General features: G+C 50.0%; 1 protein-coding gene across 2 annotated transcripts in view; it reads right to left on the minus strand.

The window, feature by feature from the left end:
• Nucleotides 1-4019: 4019 nt before the first annotated feature.
• Nucleotides 4020-19542, minus strand: part of SHC3 (SHC adaptor protein 3) — a 93222-nt gene continuing 77699 nt past the window's right edge. For both annotated transcript variants that reach the window (XM_028117396.2, XM_088018856.1), the window contains exons 11-12: nucleotides 18198-18493; nucleotides 4020-4148 (exon numbers count right to left, since the gene is read on the minus strand). In XM_028117396.2, the coding sequence (XP_027973197.1) occupies nucleotides 4020-4148; nucleotides 18198-18493 (425 nt within the window). The remainder of the gene's footprint in view (nucleotides 4149-18197; nucleotides 18494-19542) is intronic.

The raw sequence follows: 19542 nt of genomic DNA on the forward strand, positions 1-19542 counted from the left end.
GACCTGCCCGATCACGCTCTCCTCCTCAGCTTTCTTCCCTTCCCCACCCCTGGGGCGTCACCCAGAGGATCGACATACAGTCAGACCCTCTTGGGGTCTGCTTCTGAAGGCCCTCAAACAGAAACACTTCCTTGGCGGTGTAAGACTCCCGTCTTTATGCCTTTTGCAAAAAGAATGAGCATAAATGCAAACCCAAGGAGGAGGGAAGAGCTATGTGCCATTTTCCATCAGGCGCTGAGCTTTATACCCAAACTGTAAAGGACCCTAATAAGTCCTGCGCTCTGTCCGAGATTCAGCCACTGTCGCCACACTCCAGCAAGTCACCTGGCCCCAGCTCTCGCACTAAAAAGGGGGTTCTGCTGCAGCACGATCCTAGAATGCTCCCTTGCTTGTTATCCTCTGGGGGGCCCTGGCACGCCCAGGTTTGCAACACCTTCCTGTAAAGTGGTTTTCCCAATTCATCTCTCTCAGGACCAATTTTTAAAGTTTCACTACAGACCCAGATATTATTCTGAAACTCAGGACCGAGATTTGTCTGTGACACACAGTGACCTAAGTGCAGTATTTCCACAATCCCTGTCCCCTTTGCTATTGGGCTGTCACCACCCGCAGAAAGGTGGGGATGGACTGCAGGTGTGTGAACACGGAGAGGGAGCCCACCACACCTGCTCATGAGGTGTCCCAGGAAGCAACTGTCCTTCCTGTTTCCATATATTCACCAGCACCTCCCCGCCATCTCACGGGGCGGGGGGGGGGGGGGGTGCAGCGGTTGGGCCACCGCTCAGAGACACCCAGCAACAAGCGTGAGGCCACGTGGCTCTGGGGAGGCCTGTGATCTCCTGGGAATCGCCTTCACCTGGGGACCGATTCAGGGAAAGAAGAACCAGGACATTCGTCGCCACGTGTCACTTCTGAGAAGGAGCCATGTGGCATCTGGAACCGCCTGAAAGCAGCGCTGCATCCCTGCACCTGGGCTGTGGTCCACCCACCCGCCCCAACACCCGAGATGTGAACACAGGTCACTGCCACGCGGCCGCTGGGCCCCTTGGCCTCTCGGGTGTAAAAGCCCGGGAGGGACTATGTCTGCACGGAGTCGGGGCGGGAGATGGTTGAATGTGTTACCAGACAGTGCACAGGGCGGTTCAGGGCCTCGAGCATCAGCGCTCGCTGAAACCAAGGGTGGGCAGTCCCGCATGGACCCGCAGGCTCTAGGGGGACGAGAAGGTCATTTGGAAGTCCTGCTCATTCACACGCCGTGGTGTGGGTCGGAGGGGCAGTGGGTGGGGGTCTCCGGGGCCACACCACAGCGGGGCCATTGTGGGCCTGTGGGACCTGCCGTGCACTCCCAGCACGCCCAGAGGTCTAGGCGGAGAGGCAGCAGGTCCGGTACACCGTGGGCTCCGGGGGGACCCGGCACAGTGAGCAGCGAACGTACCCGGGGATTCGGGGGTCTGGGAACACAGCCCTGCCTGGCAGAGGTGCCGTCCAGGTCCAGGCGAGGGGGGGACCCAGGCTGGGCAGGGAGTGGCCCTGTCTTTGCCTGGGAATCCTGAGCTCCAGGTGCAGCAGAGCCCACCCACCGTGTGGCTTGGGGGGGGCACTGTGCCTCAGTTTCTCCCCCTGTGAGTGGGGCTCCCCATGATGCCCATCCCACGGCCTTGAAAGGGAGCTGCGGTGACCTGTGGAGCCCCAGGAAGATGAGAGAATGGCAGCCATCTGCTGGGTCTGCTGGGCGCTCCAGCGGCTACAGGGGTTCCCACGGGCCCTGTTGTGTTGTAAGCAATCCTGGAATCTGAACTTAAAAATGCATATTTTGAATTAATATTGAAACAAATGTGATCTCCCCTCAATATTTCTAATTTTCTAAATCGATTCTCATGCAAAAAAACAGGATATATATTGCTTATCACCACTGAGATAATCACTGACTTCACAGCAGAGAGCTCTAAACCCTGCAGATGACCGTTTCTCATATCCCCAGGAGGGCAAAGAAAGCAGGTGAGCTGTCCAGGGGCTCAGGGTCCCTAACCAGCCTACTTTGCCTTTAAACATTAGCATTTGGGGTGTGCCCTTAAGATTACCCAGCGGGGCCCTGCAGGCTGTCCAGAGAAAAGTCATTTTTACCCATTTTTTTTTATATGTGTGGACACTGGCACACAGGGCTGGGACCTCTATGTATGTCTGCAGGGATGCAGGCCTGCAGAGGATGGGGCACAGGGGGGGTTCCCACAGCCGGGCCCCCACCGAACCAGCTGCTGCCCCAGCTCCGTTCAGCCCCCACTGCTTCTGGGTAACGTGGAGTGCGGTATCCACACTGCGACTGAAACCAGAACTGCACCAGGAAGAGACGGTGGTCCTACATTAGTGCCAATCTATGACAGAACATTCTAGAAGATCGAAGCCACTGTCTTCTTGGACTCACGGGACCCTCAAAGGACGAAAACTCCTAAGAAGTCCCCACACAGATCGTCGGACCTGTCCAACCCATCCTCACCCATGAGCTCCACCCCATCTACCATCCTGGACACACACCCACCCCTGAAAACAGAAATGGGGCTCATTTAACATTAGAACTTTGCAGAATCATTACTCCTCAGAGTTTGCAAAATCTACCCTTAACTCCTCGTTCCTGAAGCATTGAATTTCCTCCTGCCCCATGCCAGTGTGCAGAAAGTTCCGCGGCCCTGATCCAGGGCCGCCGCGGGCTGTGGGACGGCACGGGACAGGAGCCTGGGCTGTGGTACCAGAGACGGGGTGCCAACCAACGGGTGAGTCCTTCTAGCTTTTAAAAGACGGCATCTGTTAAATCATGAGGTAACCTCAACCCAGATGTTTTTTTAAAAGTTGGAAACACTGTTGACCTCCTGACACCAAATGACCCGGTAAGAAATCCTGGGCCCTTTCCAGGGAGCAACTGGGAAATCTGTTGCAGAGACAGCCAGCCACTTTACCCACCAACCACTCAAGAGGCAAAACCTCAAACCGATCCCCCAGACTCCCGAGTCCCCCGCCTGAGGCAAACGTGGAGCAGGAACAATAGCCATTGTGCGAATGTCTCAGGACCAAGCACGCGTGTTGACAGCGCGTGCACATGCATTTTTCTCTGCTGGATGTAACGGGGTGGGGGGGGGCAATTTCCCAGCAGCTACCCCAGCAGCCTGCGGTCAGCGTACTGGCTAGCAGGACACAGAAACCAAGACTTTGCCCCCACCAGCCCTCCGCACGTACTGGTTTGTCGTTATACAGGTGAGAATGAGGGAAGCATGCTCTTGGTCACTGAGGCTCACTTTGTGCCACATCTGCCATCAAACAGACCCCTGGACAACAGCGCTCAAGGCGGACGGCATTCCTGTGCTCGGCACCACCCGAAACAGCTGGGGCACCACCTGCTCCTTAGCGCGGCAGCACCGGCTGTCGTGCGCCGTGAGCACACAGGTGTGAGGCCGACAGCAGGGGAGGGGCACCGGCAACGTGGAGTGGCGGGCGCTGGGACCAACCGTTCATGGAGCGATACGCGCAGAGCTAAACCGCTCTGGGGAGCATCCTGCCTTCTGCTACAGCTCCACGGTGATTTCCAGCCCTCCTGCTTGCTTCTCTTCCCCGAGTGGGGCTTACCAGGTAAAACCCGCAGGTAACACCTTCCTAGTGGAATTTCTCAGTAGAATGGGTCAGCTGAATTAAATTTTTGCCCGGACAACTACAGTCAAACTTTTTTTTTTCCATTAAAAACATACAGCACAGAACGTTAGTCTTACATCTTTCTTAGTCTTAAAAAATATAAATATAGAGGGATAATTTGTACAGGATGTATAGGTATGTACACCTTTAATATGCACATGAGAAAATCAGAACAAGTTTATGAAACTTGCACTTGACGGACACCTTCCTCCTGGGGCATTTGGACGAGGCTCTGAGCCCGCAGGCAGCGGCCCAAGCTTCTGGAGCCCCCATGCCCATCTCCCGGGAAGACCCAGGGCTCCTGAGCACTGGTGCGGGGTCAGGACAGGGTGGCTGGCGGCTCACAGGGTCTTCTCCACCGGCTGCTGGAGGCAGAGCTCACTTCCGGCTGAGACGATGGGCAGGCTGTTCTCCAGGTGGTGGTTGATGAGGTGGCTGATGCTGTCAAAGACCCTGTCCTTCGTCCGGATCTGGGAGAGACACAGAGGGCAGGAGCGCGTGACGCACAGGCAGACGAGAGAGAACACGAGGTCGGAGCCAGCCAGACCATGGGAACCCGAGCGGCGCCTCCCCGGGGCCCCCACACTCTCAGAGACACATCTGCCTGGTCCCACCACTTCCGTCTGTTCCCTGGGCCTGTGCCCTGGTCCCGGAGCTGCTACACTCCCCGTGTAGACCACCCGTGAAGAAGGCAGAGGAGGCCTGGCCTGGAGCAATCTCCCAGTCTGCTCTGGATAGCAGCCCCCCGCGGCCGGCTCTTTTGGGGGGGGTGAGAGATGGGGCGGGGAGCAGGGGCGTGGCTACACCTGCTGGTCCTCCAGGCCCTTAGATGACCCTCATGATGGCTGTGGGATGCCCTGGGGGGCCTGGCCCCCCCCCCCTCTCTCTCTCACCTTATTGTTAGAGGCCACCCCTGCCCTGGGGCAATCAGCTCTCCCCACCTTTCCCTCGGAGACTCTGAGGGCACTTCTCCTCCTCCCTGATCTGTCCCATATTCTCACTCCCACCCCCAATGTGGCCCTCTTGCCTCTCCCCCTCTACCAACCCACCAATGGGATGTCTATCTCTGGGCCTTCAGCCCTGACCTCGTTCCCGCCCCCAGTCTGTACTCCAGGTGGGCCCATCGAAGCCCCCAGGCCATCTGCTCTGGGCTCTACAAACAAAGGCAACAGCAGAAGCTTTGGAATGAGGATGTTTTCCTCTCCTGGGGTCCCACTCTGAGGCAGGGCCCCATCGCCACCAGTCTCTGTAAGCCCCCAAGGGGCAGGGACCCACTGGGCCATGGGGCTCCCAACTCCTGGGCATTGAGCCTCATGTAGGAGGCAACCTGATGGGCACGTTCAGAAAGAAATCTTTTTGCAAGACTTTTAGGCATTTTTTCATTGAGGTTCTTTAATCTTCCCAAGTTCCTTAGAATTCCCATCCTAGAAAGATCCCAGGGTGACATGGGCAGGCCCCTTTCTTAGGGGTAAGGGACACTAAGAACTCAGCTTGAGACTACTGTTGGGGTGTTGCCTTGATGTTGACTTCTTTTTCCCACTTTTTATTTTTTATTTATTTTTTTTATATTTTTATTTATTTAACAGAGAGAGAGAGAGAGAGAGCACAAGTAGGCAGAGCAGCAGACAGAGGGAGAGGGAGAAGCAGGCTTCCTGCCGAGCAGGGAGCCCGATGCGGGGCTCGATCCCAGGACCTTGGGGTCATGACCTGAGCCGAAGGCAGCCGCTTAACCGACTGAGCCACCCAGGCGCCCCTTTTCCCCACTTTTTAGTAATTAATACTCATTTAAGTTCTGGGGCGACAGGGGTGAATGAAGGTTTATGACGGGAAGTGTCTGGGACAGTAGTGTCCACCTGGGCTCACATCCAAACCACCTGAGTGCATTCAGTAAGCCCCATGCCCAGGTCAACTCCACCAGGAGCTCGGGGTGGGGCTCGGCCACCAGGGCGTTTCACAAAAACCCCGTGATTCCAAAATGCCGCCCAAGCTGAGAGCCCACTGGTCAGCATCTTTGGAGTGTGTAGGCTGGCCACCATAATAAACACACACACATGCAAATAAAGGCACGCAGAAGAGGTAAGTGATACAAATTTACTGCCTGAAGAAGTAGGCCAGTTTACTCTAGTCCCATAAATACTTGCTGAAACTCCAGTCTGGCTCCTGCCCAGAGAACTTGCAGCCCACAGAGCTATGTGTACGGACGGAACCCCCTGCCATGTGGTTCAGAAAAGAAGAAAGATCTGAAATCAATAATCTAAGCTTTAACTTTGGAAACTAGAGAAAGAATAAAAAATCTAGAGAAACCAATGGCGTTGGAAACAGGAAATCAATAGAGAAATCGATGATCTCAAAGCTGGTCCTTCAAAAAGATAAATAAAAATTAATAAGCCTCCAGCCAGGCTAAGAAAAAAACGAGAGAGGACACAAATTACTAATATCAGAAATGAAAGAAGGGCCATCACTAGGGATCTTGTGGACATTAAAAGGATAATAAAGGAATATTAGAAACAACTCTAGGCCCACAAATTTGGCAACCCAGATAAAAATGGGTCCATTTCTTGAAAGACACAACCTCCTAAAACTCTTACAAGAAGAAAAAGACGGTCTGAATAAGCCTAGGTGTATTTAAAAAACTGATCAGTCATTGATAACCTGCCAACACAGAAAGCACTAGGCTTAGATGGGTTCATTGGTGAATTCTACCGAACACTTAAAGAAGAAATTGGACCAAGTCCCTACAATCTCACTCAGAAGACAGAAGCAGAAGGAATACTACTTAACTCAAGGAATACTACATAACTCAATACATCACTCTTTGAGGCCAGTATTACTCTAATATCAAAAGCAGACAAAGACACTACAGGAAAAGAGAACTACAGGCCAATATCTCTTATGAACACAGATGCAAAAATCCTCAACAAAACATTAGCAAATTGAATCCAACAATGTACAGAAAGAATTACACACCATGACCGAGGGGGATGTGTCCTGGGTGTGCAAGGCTGCTTCTACATTCTGAAATCAATTAACGTACTCCATCACATCATTAGGCCTAAAGACAAAAAAACTGCATGATCATATCAATAGATACAGAAAAGGCATTTAACAAAATTTAACCGATTCCTGGTAAAAACTCTCAATATACCAGGAATAGCAGGGGGAACTTTCTCCATTTGATAAAGACATCTGCAAAAATCCTACCACTAGCATCCTCCTTCACGAAAAGAAACTTGAACAAGGCCAGGATGTCTGGTCTCACACTCCTTTTCAACACCACAGTGGAAGTCCTAGGTATACAATAAGACAAAAAAAGGAAATAAAAGCAAAGATAGCATTTTCAACAAACGGTGCTGGAATAACTGGACATCCACATGCAAAAAAGAAAAGGAAAGAAAAAGAGCCTAGACCAGACCTTACACCCTTCACAAAAACGAACTCAAAATGGATCACAGACCTAAATGTAAAATGGAAAACTACAGAACTCCTGGGATGCCTGGGTGGCTCAGTCGGTTAGGCATCTGCCCTCAGCTCAGGTCATGAACCCAGTATACGGGGATTGAACCCCACATTGGGCTCCTTGCTCTGCAGGGAGCCCGCTTCTCCCTCTCCTTCCCCCTTGTACTCTCTCACAGTCTCTCCTCGCTCTCTCAAATAAGTAAATAAAATCTTTAAAAAAAAAAACCTACAGAACTCCTACAAGATAACACAGGGGAAAGCCCAGATGACCGTGGGTTTGGTGATGACTTTTTGGATATGGCATCAAAGGCCTGATTCATGAATGAAAGAAATAATAAGCTGAACTTTATTAAAATTAAAAACTTCTGCCCCACAAGTGAAACAGTCAAGAGGGTGGGAAGACTAGCCACAGACTGGGAGAAGACATTCGCAAAAGACACATCTCATGAGCTGGTTATCCAAAACATACAAAGAAATCTTAACACTAACAATGAGAAAACAAACAACTAGATCTCACCAAAGAAGATGTACAGATGGCAAATAAGCACATGGGAAGATGCTCTGCATCACCCGTCATCAGAGAAACACAAATTAAAATGAGACACCACTACACACCTATTAGAATGGCCAAAATCCAGAGCACTGACCACCCCACACGCTGGTGGGGATGTGCAGCAGGAGAAGCTCTCCTCAGTGCTGGTGGGACTTGCCACTTTGGAAGGTGGTTTGGTGGTTTCTTATAAAACTAAACATGCGTGAGGAGGAAGGTGCTGGTGGCTGAGGCTCGGGGGTGGGGCGAGCCATGGGAAGGAGTCTACAGGGCAGTGGGCAAGGGGGTGGAGCCATACCTTCTGCTTTAGGCATGGTGGGCTCGAGTTGCCTGGGGAACATTTAAAGTAGGTGCCTGGCAGTTAGAAATACCATTTAGAGATTATACATTAACAAGTACACTCCACCAACGACAGAATGATTATACCTGTTCTCTTCCAAAAGGTCACACTGGCTCGGGCAAAGCCATCCGACAGAGATGCTTCCTAATTAAAATCTGGTTCCATTGGAACGGGCTGCACACTCAGACCTGCTGCCCTTTGTCCAATGTCTCAGCTTGGGCTGGATCCACCGGTAGACCCTCCACACCCAGAGGATCCAGCTCAAATACGACTAGCCCAAGTGGGATATAGACCCACCCAGCCACATTGCCTGGCCTCCCCCAGATTTGAAATTAAGGTGAAGTTCATGTCCTTCTTAGACCCAGTGGACACAGTGCCAGAGAATGCCAGGCTCACATCAGCCCCCAGGGGATGCAATGTCAAGAGTCAACCTTGCAACCTTGTATGCCAATTGCTTACATCCTTCCAATCAATACCTCATCCCACATGAGCACTCATTTTCCCCAACAGCTGGAGGAAAATTTAGAAACTCACAAATAACTTAACCTCCCTTAAGACACTAAAAACAGGAAGCACATTAACCCTGAAGCAAGCGGAAAAAGGACATCATAAAGATTAAAGCAGAGATAAACAGAGAATAGGAATTATAGGAAATCAATGAAACCAAAAGCTGGTTCTTTGAAAAGACCAACAAATCTGACAAAGTTGGAGGACCCACACTTCCTGATTCCAAAACTGATTACAAAGCGACAGTCATCAAAGCCGTGTGGGATGGGTATAAAGATTGGCATACAAGCCAGTGGAAAAGAACAGAGGGCTTAGAAATGAACACTGGTGTATACGGTCAAGTGATTTTTGACTGCAGTGCCAGGACCATTCAATAGGAAAGGGACAATCTTTTCAACAAATGGAGCTGGGAAGACTGGATCCACATACGAAAGAATGAAGTACCCAGAGCTAATGCCACATGCAAAAATTAACTCAAAATTGATCAAAAACCTAAATGTAAGACCTAATATTCTTAGAAGAAAACATGGGGCAAAAGCTTCAAGACACTGAATTTCCAAGGGTTTGTTAGATATGGTACCAAACACACAGGGAGCAAAAGAAAAGCCAGACAAATTGAGCATCATGAAAATCCTAAGGTTTTGTGCATTAAAAGAACTATCAACAGAATTAAAAGGCAACCCACAGAGTGGGGGGATAAATTTGTAAATTGTGCATCTCGTGTAATAAAGGATTAATATCCAGAATATATAAAGTTCTAAAACTCAACAATAAAAAACAAACAACCTGATTCAAAAATGGGCAAAGAACTTGAATTGGCATTTCTTCAAAGAAGATCTACATATGATCAACAAGCACATGAAAAGATGTTCACCATCACTCATCACCAGGGAAATGCAAATCGAAGCTACAATGAGGTACCATCTCACACCTGTTAGGATGGCTACAGTCCTAAAACCAGAAAACAGCAAGTGTTGGCAAGGATGAGGAGAAATTGGAACCCTCGCGTATGTACTGTTGGCGAAAATGGTGCAGCCACTGTAAACTGATGGTTTCTCAAAAAATGTTTGTTAATGGATTATCATATGACTCAGCAATTCCACTTCTAGGTGGCTGCCTGAAAAGTTGGAAGCAGGGTCTCAAAGAGATATCTGTATATTGTGTTAATAGCAACGTTTTCCACAATAGTTAAAATGTGGAAGCAACACACGTGTCCATCAACTGATGAATGGGTAAGCAACATGTGGTCCATCCACACGATGGAACCCTATGCATTCTTGGAAAGGAAGGAGATCTGACACCTGCTACAGTGAGGATGAGCCCTGGGGACACCATGTTGAGTGAAATGGGCCAGGCACCAAAGGACAAATACTGTGTGATTCCACTCACGTGAGGTCCTTAGAGGAGTCAAATTCATAGAGATGGAAAGTAGGACAGAGGACGCCTGGTGCAGGGGGTGGAGAGAACAGGGAATTATCTAATGGGGACAGAGTTTCAGTTTTGCAAGAAGGTAGAGCATTCTGGAGACGGCTGGTGGGGGTGGCTGTACCGCTACACGCACACACTCCATACCACTGGGCTCTACACCCAGCACTGGTTTCGGTGGTAAATTCTATGTTATATGTGTTTTACCACAATAAAAAAAAAAATCTGAAAAGAAGGAAGAAAAAAATTGACAAAGGATTTGAATAGACGTGTCTCCAAAGAAGATACATAAAAAGCCAACAAGCACCTGAAAAGATGCATGACATTACTAGTCATCACGGAAACACAAGTCAAAATCACAATGGTGTCCCACCTCCCACCCACAAGGATGGCCGGAAGTGAAACGGTGGACAATGACAAGGGTAGGAGCAGTGTGGAGAAATCGGAGCCCTTGCACGCTGTGAGTTGGAACAGAAAATGGTTCAGCTGCTTTGAAAAACTGTCTGATGGTTTCCCAAGTGACAGATTATAGAGTTACCCTACAACCCAACAAATCCACTCCGAGGTACAGGTCCAAGAGAAATGGACACACACGTCCCCACAGAAACATGAACATCATATCTGCGGCAACATTGCTCATAACAGCCTAACGTTCACTGGCAGACCCGTCACAAGTAAATGTGGTCTGTCTGTAGGTGGAACGTTATTCGGCCACAGGAAGGAACGAGCTGCTGACCCACTGTTAATGGATCATCATATGATACAACATGGATGAACCTGGAAAACACTGTCCTTGGGAAAAGAGGTTAGTCACAAAAGTCTACACAGTTATATGATTCTACTCCGAGGGAATTCCAGAAGAAGGGAGAACCCGGAGATGCTAAGGGACTAGGGGCTGGGAGGCTGGCGAGGTGAAGGACGGACGCTTGCAGGTGATAATCATGTTCCAAATCGACTTTGGTGATGGATGCAGGTGATAATAGTGTTCCAGATCAACTTTGGTGATGGATGCACACATCTGTGAATATACTAAGGAGCACTGAATCATACACTTGAAATGGGTGTGTATGTGAATCATATCCCACTGAGGCTGTTTTTAAAGCCTCTGTGTCTATCAGTTTATAGAAAATCTGGGGGTCAGAGAAGCAGGGAAATGAAGCCACAGGGGACACAACAACCCAAATCATAATGTGGGATATTCTACAGACAAATACATGTCTATTCACTCAAACAAATCACTGGTGTCAGGGGAAATGGAAGGAAAATAGAATAAGATGCACCACGTGGACCACGTTTGAATTCTGATTCCAACACACGTACTATACAAAGAACATCTTTGAGATACTCAGGGAAATTTGAATATGTGAAGTCACTATCTTTAGCTTTGTCGGCTATAACAATGATGTCGTGTTGTTGTTGTAGGAGACCACGCTGAAGTATTCACGAGAGGGACGGCAGGCTGCCTGGATATGCTATCGAAAGCTCTGAAAATCTCCTCCCTCCCCTTGCTCTCCATTGCCTCTCCTTCCTGAATGAACAATCAGTCCAAACGCCAAGGAAGACAGATGTCTGTGCTTAGGGTGGGGGCGCCGTGGCCCCCCATGGGAGGCCAGAGTCCGGGCCGAGTCAGGAGCGAGCCACGAGACAGGTGCGGGGTGTCAGAGGCAGCGGTGCCAGGCGGGGGCGGGCGGCCCGAGTGGGCATCAGGGCAGGGAGGGGGTGGTCAGAGCATGCTCAGGGGGACAGGGAGCCCACGGGGAATGGCTGGGCCGAGAAGCTGGCGCTCCCACAGGGTGAGGGTGGCGTCCGCGGGGGGAGGACCAGCGGCTGTGGTGGGGGGGGCGTGTCGTACAGATGAGTTAACCAAAGAAAGAGGTGAAAATACTAAGGCTAAGGGGTCAGACTTCTCATTGCTGGAGAAGAGAGTTACAAATGTAGAAAAAGAAAAAAGTAGGATGAACTCTGCGATATCAGAGTGGAACTGGAAGAATTATTGTGAACATACCATTTCTAACACACGCAGACACAGAAATGCACACAGATATGCACGTGTGCGTGCACGCCCCTGTCTGCACCAATCTGTCCATCTTGAGCTGCAGGTGCTCCACACCCCCAAGTGCAGATCTTGGTCTCCCTATGAAAAAGAACCAGGCCGGGGTTCCTTTGGAGAAGTGGCTGATCACAGGACTGCGGGGGAGGCCATTGTGTATTTGAAGGAAGAAGGTACAAAAGAATGAGGCCACGTCAGAGGGGCACTGAAACCCGCTCGAAGGAGCGGGAAGCAGATAGGGCAGCTGGGGCTAACCCCCTGAGCCACACAGGGAGCCGTGAATCCACACGGGTGAAAACAAATTCATTAGCAGGGTGAAAGTTTGGTTGGATAGAGGGGGTATACGTAACTTCACAGTGCCTCCCCACCCCAAATATTTAATAATTACAAGGCAAGGAGAGAGTCTGCAGAGGAGAAGCCGGCCCAAGGCCCCCTTTGTCCAGCCTCCAGGTGAACGCTCGCGAACACCACTTCCTGGGGCAGCTGGGGGGAGGGGTGCAGGAAGGCAGAGCAGGTGGCGGTGGCCCCTGGGGGTGGAGAGCCAATTCTGGTAGCTGCACGGGACCCTGGCCGTGAGTGCACGACACTCCCATTTGTACCCAGGCCGATGGCGCATTGGAGCAAGGTAGCCTCAGATCATTCCGGAAAAGAGAGCTGTCCTCTCAGAAAATATCCCCCCCCAAGTGGATGGGGTGAAGCGAGATCCGAACAATACTAGTAAACTTTGCAGCGAGTAATAGGTACATAGGCGTTCAATACTCTTGTCTCTACGTCTGTGCATTCAGAAAACACAGAAGGAGGGGATGACGGACAGAGCGGGAGGACGGAGAGGCGAGACTGAAGGGACGGACGCTCTGCTGGACCAACACAGGCTCCACATGTTTACATGCACAGAGACAACCTGGAAAAACGGAAACACTTGTCAAAAATTGAAAAAGAGGCTAAGCCTTTCGTTTTTTCAGAGGGAACATCAAGAAATGACACTGTAAGATATGAAATCTCCGAAGAGCCGCTCGAGCACCAGGAGGGCACCTGCAGACGGAGCCTGGTGCACCTGCCACTCGGGATCCGGGTCGGATGGGGTGAGCGGCCCGGGCTGTCGCTTCCCACCAAAACCTCACAACATCTTGCTCAGTTACACTTTGCAGGTGTTACTTGATACAAAGTTAAAAGACACAACGGCCCTACCCACCAGCTGCACCTTGCACGGCTCTCGTGTCTCCTGCAGTCAGGTCCGTATGAGCCGAAGAGTCCTTGGCGAGGCCACCGACAGCCCCGCTTTCTCCACCCCTCTCTCCTCCTTGGAGACCCCAGGTTAACAAGGCAGACCCGGGAGACAGAGGCCCCCCAGGACCCGAGTCACCCGGGGGGCAGAAGAGCCTCAAACCAGTGAGACATCCCATGTCATTTGTCAATTCAGCATAGCCTAGTTGGCCTGAGACAAAGGGAATTTTAAAATAACAAGGCTTTTTTAAGTGGAGGGATGGGGGGATTTATTTTCTTAATTACTCTCAGAATAAAATAAAATCCTAATAAATGTGGGGTGTTGGATGGTTGCCATTGTTTTGTGATTTCCCAAATGCAAAGCCGACTTGTGCTTTACAAAGGTGCCACGCCCTGAGACCACGTTCGGGAAGCCCATGGAACACCAGCCACGGTGCAGGTGCCTCTCATTCAAACGCAAGCATGTGCTTGCCCCGCTCTGCTGGCCCTTCCCGCCAAAGGGATGAATCCAGGACGGGGGCCTCGGGGAATATCTTAGGCTCAAGAGGGCTGACTGAATGATGGTGAAGATGTTGCAGAAAAACCCAGCGCTCCAGACTCCACCTCTGGAGCTGCTCCTGCAGAGCCTGGCGCCGGCGTCAGCCCAGCTGCGGCCCCACACCTGCCTGGGGGCTCAGGAGCCCTGCTACTGCCCTCCTCGACCCCCGAGGTTCCAGCGACCCCAGGAGCCCCTGTCTTGCACAATCAGTGTGCACTGGGAAGGCGCACAGGTTGGTGTACTCTGCAGTAAATTTAGACTCAGAACTGTTTTTGCATCCTTCTTTCTCTGAGTAATCTGTTCTGCCAAGTTTCCCCCTTTATAGTCAGGGACCAACCAATTACCATGAAAATCAGATGAATAAATATTGAAGAGAATGTGTTCATCGTCTATTTTGGTGTCCTAACAGCAAGAAGCGACATTACATTTGTGATTAAGTCTTTCTCAGCTGAAGCCCTCCTCCACTGGATCAATTAAACTAGATCAGCAGATCCAGCAAAAAGCCTCCCAAAAGAACAGTTATTAGGAGGTGGGACTTACAGTTTTTCTCAGCGGCACTACAAACTTCTCCTCCGAAATTAAAGCCACGTGGACAGTACAGCCAGGGGTTGTGGCTCGCTCCAGCACCTGGTGTGAGCTCACGGCCGCAGCCTCGCCCCCCTCACCCTTGGCACCTTCCTGCCCCCCGTGTGTGCGTGTATGGTAGTGGTCGTACCTGCCCTTCCTTAATCATCCTTGTGTCTATAAGGACTGAGTAAATAAAACATTAACTGTCTTCGCTCTATGAGATGGTATAATTTAGGTAAACTATGAACTTCTCATCCTTAAAAAATACCTGAAAGTTACAACTACAGTTTTTATCTTTTCACAGATTTGCTTGGGTATTTTCTGTCAGAAAACAGAGATGCATTAGTAGCAGCCCTTGCAAATGGAAATGGCTCTGCATGGATTCTGTTTAGAAAAGCTTATCTGTGATGACATCCCCATCAGTAGCTCGGGCCCCTTGGCACCATGTGGACTCTGGGGCTCTCAGCTCCCGTGAAAGCCCCATGTCCCTCTGCGCCTCCCTCACCTGCCACATGCGTGTCGAGCACCCGCTCTTCCAGGTGCTGGGGTAGCGCATTGACTAGGGCTGCTCGCCTCACAGAGATGACAATCCAGGGGGGAAAACCACTTAATAAGCAGGTTAGCAAATAAATGAGCGCCTGTTTGTGATAAGGGCTTCAAGGTGAAAATAAATCATGGTGCGTAAATAGGGGCCCTCCAGGGGATTCTATGTAAGATGCGATGGGGAGGGAAGGCTTCTTTGATCTGGGGTGAGCCTAGCTTGTTGTAAGAGGTGAACATAACCCTATAATGTTGACACCCCAACCAGATGAGTAACACAAGCAAAAGGCAGCAAAGACCATGAAGACCAACCTCACCTAGAAAGCACAGCTGGAAACACCCTAAAGTTACTGTTAGATCCCCAAATCCGGCAACGCAGCTTGTGAAGACTATGTTAGGACCAAGCAGGGCTCATGCCAGGACGTAGCATCAGAAAAACCTGCCTGTGCAAATCCCCACGTTCATGGACTCAAAAAAAAGACATTATTATTACATTATTTCAGGCAATGCTGAAGAAGCATTTGATAAAATCCAGTATCCCAAAAGTAATTAAGAAATTAATACATACAAATTCCACACAAGCAGAGGGTGTGTTTTGTAATGGGTTCTCGGCCGTAGCCCAGGCGTCAAAACCAATGCCTGGATTTGGTAGCTATTCGGTGCACCGTTGTGCAGTGAGCGAATGAATGAGGGAATGACATCCTTTGGGCTGATGAAGACAATCTACCCAAAGCTTGCATCATTCTTAATGGAACAAAGCCTCCAACAGCCCCTTACAGGCTGGGAACAAGACAAGGGCGCCCTCTCCCGGTCAACGTCCAAGGGCGCCCGGTGAATGCCATGGGGCGAGACCATCCCGCAGGGTTGGAAGCTGGAAAGCAGGAGACACGGCTGTTGCTGTTTGCCATGGCACGACCACCGTTCTGGAAAAAATGCTGCAATCAGCAAGATTTCTGGGCATGAGATCACACTACATTCCTCTTCCCGCAGCAATCACCGTTGGGAAAACGTAACCAAAATAACACACCACTTACAAGATTAAAACCAGACACTCTAGGATGGAACCAAACAGAGGAAGCACGAGAACTTCCTGGAGGGAATTTTTAAATTCTAACAAAGGACATCTTAACACTAAATAAGTAGAGATCATGCCATGTTCATGGACGTGATGATTTAATGCTAAAAACTATCAGCACTCCCCCAAAACTCATCTGTAAATTCAACGCCAGTCCTACCAAAATCATGCATTTTCGGTGCCTGGATAAACTGTCTGAAACCAGAACAAAGAGGAATAAAGGTCTGAGAAAGCTACACTAGAGAATACAAAAAGGAGTTTCAAGAGGAAGGTGTTAAGACAGATGTTAAGGATGTTTCAAAGCCATAATGACCAAATGGCATGGTACTGGTACCAGGACTGAATGGTCAGTTGGACAGAACAGGGCAGACACTCGAGAAACAGCTGGACTTGCAGAGCGCAGAGTGCGTAACAGAAGGACCACCCATATGACCCAACGTTGGCTCACTGCCTGGAGATCTAAGCAACTTGGGCTCCCTATCTTAGGTCATCTTCGAAGCACTTCTAGTGAGAATTAAAACATACATGTGAAAAATAAAGCTTTCAAAGCCAAACGAAGAAAACATAGAAGAACACAGTATGTCCGTGACTGCAGGTGAGGAAATCTTCTAAAACTCAAGGCCGTAAACCTTTATAAAAGGGAAACTTCTATTTGGTGGAGAACATCACGGACAAAATGATCAGATATGTGAAAAAATGGGAGCATTCATTTGGAAATTCTATGCCTGAGAAACTCAGTAGAAGGGTCCAGGTAGAAGATCAGAAGAAAAGCATGGTGGAAAGGTGGGAATGTGACGTCTCCAGGAGGAACCTGTGGATGCGGGTTGAAGGACGACACAGCCCACAACGGAGACATGCTTTCCTCCTTGCCACATCCCCCAGATGGGCCATGCTGGGAGGACAACATGGAGGAGGAGGCGGAGGAGGGAACCCTGGTGTTCGGCTGCCTCGCCCCCCAGTAGTCCAGCCATTCCGGAAGCAAACACCAGCCCCTGGTGACACTAACTATACGCATATCCTGTGAGCAAAAACCCCAGTCCTAGGATGTGCCCCAGAAAGACCATCGTGGGGAAACACGCAGAAGGCTTCCTAGTGCCTTCAGCCCTCCCCAAGACATTTCCACAAGTGACGTGTGGCCGCGGACAGGGGACGCCTGGCAGCCCAGCCAAGTGATGATTCCGCGTATAGAAAGCACCACAGACAGATCTCAAAAACATGTGTGGAGGGAAAAACGAACGAAATGAAATGGGACTTGAGAGGCACTACCATGATTTGCAAAGACACAGACACACAGTATCTGCTTTCCGCAACGTATATCTGTGGGAAAAATTCCCACGACTGACCGAAGAAGGTGGGTTGGAAGGATTCACATTACGTTCCCAGGGAGGGGTTGTCCAGGTGCAGGGAGGAGAGGACGCACAGAGCCGAGGTGCAGCCACCTGAAGCCGTAAATTAGGTCAGGTCCCCCACCACCAAATTAAATTAAATTGCATTCAAGTCCAACTGAAGACTGAGGCTTCATCCCTACCAGTCAATCAGGACAAGCAATGCTCTTAGCTACTATTTGATCACGCTACCTGCATCTTTGTTTTCACTGGATAACAGGTTTTAAACAACAATCCTGGAATTTATTTAACGGTTCAGTTAATGTCATTATATTTATTGAAGTTAATAATTCTTGGACTGTGCCAAGATCAAGTTGAATCTCTTTATTGGCTGGAGGATGGGAAATGCAGGCAAACCCACAGAGCTCTTAGACATGACTGTGCTGCCAGGAAAGGCCAAACTCACTGTCATGAGGCATGACTTCCCCGAGTGGGAAAGCAAGAGGCTAATTAATAGGGGCTATATGTAGGGCCTCATCACAGTGTGCACTCTAGGAACAGAAACTCGGTGACTCAACTTTTAGAGATACTTGAGGTAAATACTAAAATCCCAGGACCCCTGCACTTCCGTATCCACTAAGAATGTATTGGACAGGAAGACTTTCTCAGTATTTGTATTTATTTATTGTAAAGGACATCAGCGTTAAAGCTGGAAACTCATGCCTCGTGATTTTCCAAGCGCAAGCTGGGTGCTGGCCCGAATTCACAAGCCCTCTGCTCCTGGGCTCCCGGGTCCTGGAGGAGTGGCCGCCAAGACCTCAGCCAGCCCGTGTGGGCAGTGGAGGGAAAGTGTGGTCACCCAGCACAGAGACCAAGGGGAGACTGTTGTCAGGAGGCAGGCCGTGTCCCGCCCTGTGCTCACCGTGCCTTCCGGGTCCACAAGCAGCAGGTGCTTGGCCTGGCCATTGTGCATTCCCGTGAGGACGAAGGAGCCTGGGTTGGTGGCACTCTTCCTGACCAGGAAGTCCCCATCATTCTTCAGCAGCCCCTCGGCCTCCTTCCGGCTCATCTCCCCTTGGTACCAAGGCTCCCCTTCCAGCTCCACCAGCATCTTGGCATCTGGGGCTCTGGGGGTAACGGGGCTGATGCACTCCACCGAGGCTGCTTTGCTCAGCGCAGGCCCCAAGGACTGGTTCCTGAGAGCATCTTCAAAAGGTTCTGTCAACAACAATCGCCAGAAACAAGTGAACCCCAAGAAGAACAAATGACAGAATGCTCAACGTGATCGATGGAAATGCCAAGGCAACTTCCACCAGAAACAAACCTACAGAAAAATGACTGGCTGGTAATATTAACCACAGCCCAAACCTTGGCATGATTTTCTGACGAGTCTGCCTTCCCAAGACAGCTGGGCGCTGTGCCTCACGCCAGGGATTCAACCACACCCTCTGTCTAGCCAGTTAGAATGACTCCACTTTTGCATGCTGCACAAGGCCACACATATTGCAGGCCATCTACTTCTTCTGGAACATCAGCTAGCCTTTTAATAAATCGGTTTTCTTCTGAATGAAAACCTGCCAATGCTAATGGAACTACACAAACAGGAAGATAATCTGCAAAGTTAGATTTAGTGCAAAACCTATACCCAACCATCAGATGTTTGTTTCAAAATTCTTGCATCAGTCCAATTTTTAAAAGAGAAGAAGACTGACATTTTTCGGGGCCCTTTTGTGTGACTTGCCCCAGGTTAGGAGCACCACCTCCCCTTGGCCTTCGCGTGTTCCTCTTGTGGAAAAAGGCTCTGTGTGAGTGTCTGAACTCAAGCATGACTGCACGCCCTTCAGGACACACTTTCCACCGAGGGCAACAGACAACAGCAGCACAAAAAGTCCCCAGGGACACCTGATGAAACCCCAATTCTCCACTTTCAAATGAGGTAATATGTACAAAAGCACTCGAAAATGCACACGGTGCTGCAGAGCATAAGGTGTGAGGATGGCGACACATTGCCAAGCAGCACAGTGCCTGAACCCCGGGAACGGGTCGGTTCTCTCCTGGGCACAACTATGTCCCCAGATGCAACACTGCCCCTGGGATGGAGTCCATACCCACAAATATTCGACAAATGCTCTAGAAGGAGACCAACTGTTAGTAGAGGATGGGCAGGGGTCAGGTGAATAAATGAAACCCAAATCAGGGCATTTTGATACTTGTTAAACTGCTCACAAATCTGGGAATAAAAGCAGGTTAAAACTATTGCCTAAAAA

This window comes from Eumetopias jubatus, unplaced genomic scaffold (genome assembly GCF_037043125.1).
Source record: "Eumetopias jubatus isolate StellerSeaLion01/CBP00866 unplaced genomic scaffold, mEumJub1_p1.0 scaffold_15, whole genome shotgun sequence".
Classification (NCBI taxonomy): domain Eukaryota; kingdom Metazoa; phylum Chordata; class Mammalia; order Carnivora; family Otariidae; genus Eumetopias; species Eumetopias jubatus.